We start from the raw sequence: 4,067 nt of genomic DNA on the forward strand, positions 1-4,067 counted from the left end.
GCCCATCGGGACGAGTTCGGGCTATATCTCCCCATATCTCCCCGTACCTCCCCGTACCTCCCCGTACCCCCCCCTCTCCCCATCCTCACCTCCCCATGCCTCCCCATACCTCCCCCGATCTCCCCCTCACCTTCCCCCAGACCTCCCCCTGTCCCCCGTTATCTCCACCCACCTCCCCCGATCTCCCCCTATCTCCCACCCCCACGAGGCGGCGTGGCAGACGCGGTACGCCGGGAAGAAGATGCCGTACGGAAAGTGAGAGAAGAGCCACTCGGGGGCGAGAAGCAGCGACGCGCCGGGCGCCTAAGCAGTAGAAGAACCAAACGATCACTTCCTTGAGACACGCACAGCTGCAGCAGCGACGCGGCGGGCGCAGAGGCGTTGCCGGGCACGCGGAGCGGGGCGGCGGAGACGGCGCCCCACGAGTCCATCTTGCACAGGTGGACGACCTTGTCGAGGCTATGGTCTGGCTTGAGCGAGACGAGCCTGCGAGATATGGGGAGATATGGGGAGATATGGGGAGATATGGTCTGGCTTGACCGAGACGAGCCTGCGAGATATGGGGAGATATGGGGAGATATGGGGAGATATGGGGAGATGTGGTCTGGCGTGAGCGAGACGCGCCTGCGAGATATGGGGAGATATGGGGAGATGTGGTCTGGCGTGAGCGAGACGCGCCTGCGTGCGGAACACACCGACGTCCGGGGGCGGGAAGGCGGGACTGTGCAGACTACGGGGAGAGATGGGGAGAGATGGGGAGAGATGGGGAGAGACGGTGAGGTATGGGGAGAGATGGGGAGAGATTCCGCTTCTAAAGGGACGAGCCGCTGGCGCGCCGGCGCGACATCGCCCTGCTGCTGCTTGCGCGTCCATCGGCCGTCCTGCATGGGTTCGGGTACCGGGTTGGTAGGGTAGGATTCGCGCGCGGCTGCGCTTGCGCGTCCCTCTCGGCCGTCCTGCATCCGCTTGGCCGCCTCCTGCGACCCCTTGTCTTTCTTGAAGCGGGCCTCGTAGAACTCGACGCCGGCCGCAAACGTGGGGGCGCCGTTGAGAGACGACGCGATGATGTCGTTCAGGTTGGCCTACCTCGCCGGCGTAGGAATGGGACGAGTGGGGAGAATGAGAGTGCGAAGAGAGGGAGAAGAATGGGGTGAGAGTCTTCCAGCACGACTCATACACTCATCACAACAAGAGTGACTCAGGCTGGCCTGCTCGTCGGCATTCGCAAAATGCGGCGGCGTCGACCAGCCCGAGGAGGGGAGCTCCTTGACGGACTCTGGCCGATAGGTGAACCGGTCGATGCGCCGGTTGAGCTCCTCGAGCACCCATGCCTAGGGTTCGGGTGCCGTGGGGGTAGGGGATGGGTTCGGGCACCGTGGGGGTAGGGGAGGCGAGCTCGATCGCCGCGCTGTCGCCGGGCGCCACATTCTACACGTACAGGATGCCTAACGCGTGTTGAACGCTCCGAGTCGGCTAGGCGTTCGACCCGCCCACGCACAGCAGCATCACCTCGCCGTGAGGCGGATCTTGTCGACTCCGGCGCGGACGAAGAGGGCGGCGAGGCGGAGCAGCTCCTCCGCCGAGAGGAGCCGCCGCGCGTCCGTGAGCGACACGCCGTCCGCGGGCATGCAGTACGTGCAGCGCAGCGAGCAGCGCTCGGTGAGCGAGATGCGGAGGTACGTGTGGCGCCGGCCAGCCGCCGCGGGTGGAGAGTTGGCCGCGCGAGGCGCGAGGCGAGGCGGTGCGGTGCCCACGTAAATAAGTTCCAGAGCGGAACCTTCCCAGCTCAGCCCGCGCGGCCGCCGAGACGGCGGCGGAGACGAAGCGGCGCGACGAGAGCCGCGGCGGCAATCAGACCGCGCCGACGAGCGGCCCGGCGCCGTGCCGCGCCGGGAGGGTGCATCTAGTGCGCTGCATCGTGGCATCGCGGCGAGAGGGGCAAGAGCAGGCAGAAGCGCTGCCGCGAGCGAAGCTGAGAGTCTGCCCGTCCGCCCGGTCTGGGAAGAAAACACGCGCGGCTTCGCACTGCCCGTGGCTTCTGGGGCATTCGTAGTGTGAAAAGTGTGAGAATTTAACCACAAAGTATAAGAACCGTCTCTTCACACCTCGAAGCCGCTAAGTCATTTTTTCGCCGTCAAACCGCTCTGGCGGCGCTGCGCGCCGCAAAGAGAGCGCGGCGCGTGCAGAGGAGCACGCGCTGCACACGCACGGTGAAGGCCGTCTCACGAGTCGGCGAGCCGAGCCCTATTCATAGCCAAGAGTGTGAACGGCGCCTCTTCACACCTCGAGCCGTGAACACCGTCCGGCGCCTTCTCACCACCCCAAGGGCGCTGCGCGCCGTGCAAACGGCGCCGATCGTGCAGCGCAGCACACGTGCGACACGCCACTTGCACGGCGTCTGATAAAACGGCGCCCCGAGCCCTATCCGAGTCGAAAAGTGTGAGAACCGTCATTTCACACCTCGAAACCGCTAAGTCATTTTTTCGCCCTCAAACCGCTCTAGCGGCGCTGCGCGCCGCAAAGAGAGCGCGGCGCGTGCAGAGGAGCACACGCTGCACACGCACGATGAAGGCCGTCTCACGAGTCGGCGAGCCGAGCCCTATTCATAGCACAAAGTGTGAACGGCGCCTCTTCACACCTCGAGCCGTGAACACCGTCCGGCGCCTTCTCACCACCCCAAGGGCGCTGCGCGCCGTGCAAACGGCGCCGAGCGTGCAGCGCAGCACAAGTGCGACACGCCACTTGCACGGCGTCTGATAAAACGGCGCCCCGAGCCCTATCCGAGTCGAAAAGTGTGAGAACCGTCATTTCACACCTCGAAACCGCTAAGTCATTTTTTCGCCGTCAAACCGCTCTAGCGGCGCTGCGCGCCGCAAAGAGAGCGCGGCGCGTGCAGAGGAGCACACGCTGCACACGCACGATGAAGGCCGTCTCACGAGTCGGCGAGCCGAGCCCTATTCATAGCACAAAGTGTGAACGGCGCCTCTTCACACCTCGAGCCGTGAACACCGTCCGGCGCCTTCTCACCACCCCAAGGGCGCTGCGCGCCGTGCAAACGGCGCCGAGCGTGCAGCGCAGCACAAGTGCGACACGCCACTCGCACGGCGTCTGCTAAAACGGCGCCTCAAGCCCTATCCGAGTCGAAAAGTGTGAGAACCGTCATTTCACACCTCGAAACCGCTAAGTCATTTTTTCGCCGTCAAGCCGCTCTAGCGGCGCTGCGCGCCGCAAAGAGAGCGCGGCGCGTGCAGAGGAGCACGCGCTGCACACGCACGGTGAAGGCCGTCTCACGAGTCGGCGAGCCGAGCCCTATTCATAGCACAAAGTGTGAACGGCGCCTCTTCACACCTCAAAGCCGCGAAGTCTTTTTTTCGCCGTCAAACCGCTCTAGCGGCGCTGCGCGCCGTGTGGAGGGCGCGGCGCGAAGGGAGGAGCACGCGCTGCACACGCACCGCGAAGGCCGTCTCTTGAGTCGGCAATCTGCGCCCTATTCACAGAATAAAGTGTGAACGGCGCCTCTTCACACCTCGAGCCGTGTACGCCGTCCGGCGCCTTCTCGCCGCCCCAAGGGCGCTCCGCGCCTCGCAAACAGCGCCGAGCGTATAGCACAGCACACGCGCAGCACACCCACTGAGCGGCCTCAGTAAAACGGCGTCTCAAGCCCTATTCGAGTCGAAAGGTGTGAAATTCGTCTCCACACCTCCAAACCGCTAAGTCTTTTTTTCGCCGTCAAACCGCTCTAGCGGCGCTGCGCGCCGTGTGGAGAGCGCGGCTCGTACAGAGGAGCACGTGCTGCAAACGCACCCCGAAGGCCGCCTCGTGAGCCGGCGAGCCGAGCCCTGTTCACGGCATAAAGTGTGAACGGCGTCTCTTCACACCTCGACACCGTGAACGCCGTCCGGCAACTTCTCACCGCCCCAAAGGCGCTCCGCGCGGTACTAACAGCGCCGAGCGTGTAGCGCAGCACACGCGCGACGCGCCCCTTGCACGGCGTCTGATAAAACGGCGCCTCGAGCCCTACCCGAGCCGAAAAATGTGAGAACCGTCTTTTCACACCTCAAAGCCGC

At 64.6% G+C, this 4,067-nt stretch overlaps 1 protein-coding gene across 1 annotated transcript in view; it reads right to left on the minus strand.

Moving 5' to 3' along the window:
• The window catches only part of EMIHUDRAFT_446853 (hypothetical protein), a gene marked incomplete at its 3' end in the record, with an annotated part of 3,659 nt that extends 1,670 nt beyond the window's left edge, over nucleotides 1-1,989 (minus strand). The window contains exons 1-7 of the mRNA XM_005791491.1: nucleotides 1,515-1,989; nucleotides 1,405-1,445; nucleotides 1,209-1,331; nucleotides 957-1,082; nucleotides 816-881; nucleotides 357-486; nucleotides 200-285 (exon numbers count right to left, since the gene is read on the minus strand). Coding sequence (XP_005791548.1) covers nucleotides 200-285; nucleotides 357-486; nucleotides 816-847 — 248 coding nt within the window. The remainder of the gene's footprint in view (nucleotides 1-199; nucleotides 286-356; nucleotides 487-815; nucleotides 882-956; nucleotides 1,083-1,208; nucleotides 1,332-1,404; nucleotides 1,446-1,514) is intronic.
• Between the last annotated feature and the right edge of the window lie 2,078 nt (nucleotides 1,990-4,067).

The sequence above is a fragment of the Emiliania huxleyi genome, assembly GCF_000372725.1.
Source record: "Emiliania huxleyi CCMP1516 unplaced genomic scaffold EMIHUscaffold_1121, whole genome shotgun sequence".
Lineage (NCBI taxonomy): Eukaryota > Haptophyta > Isochrysidales > Noelaerhabdaceae > Emiliania > Emiliania huxleyi.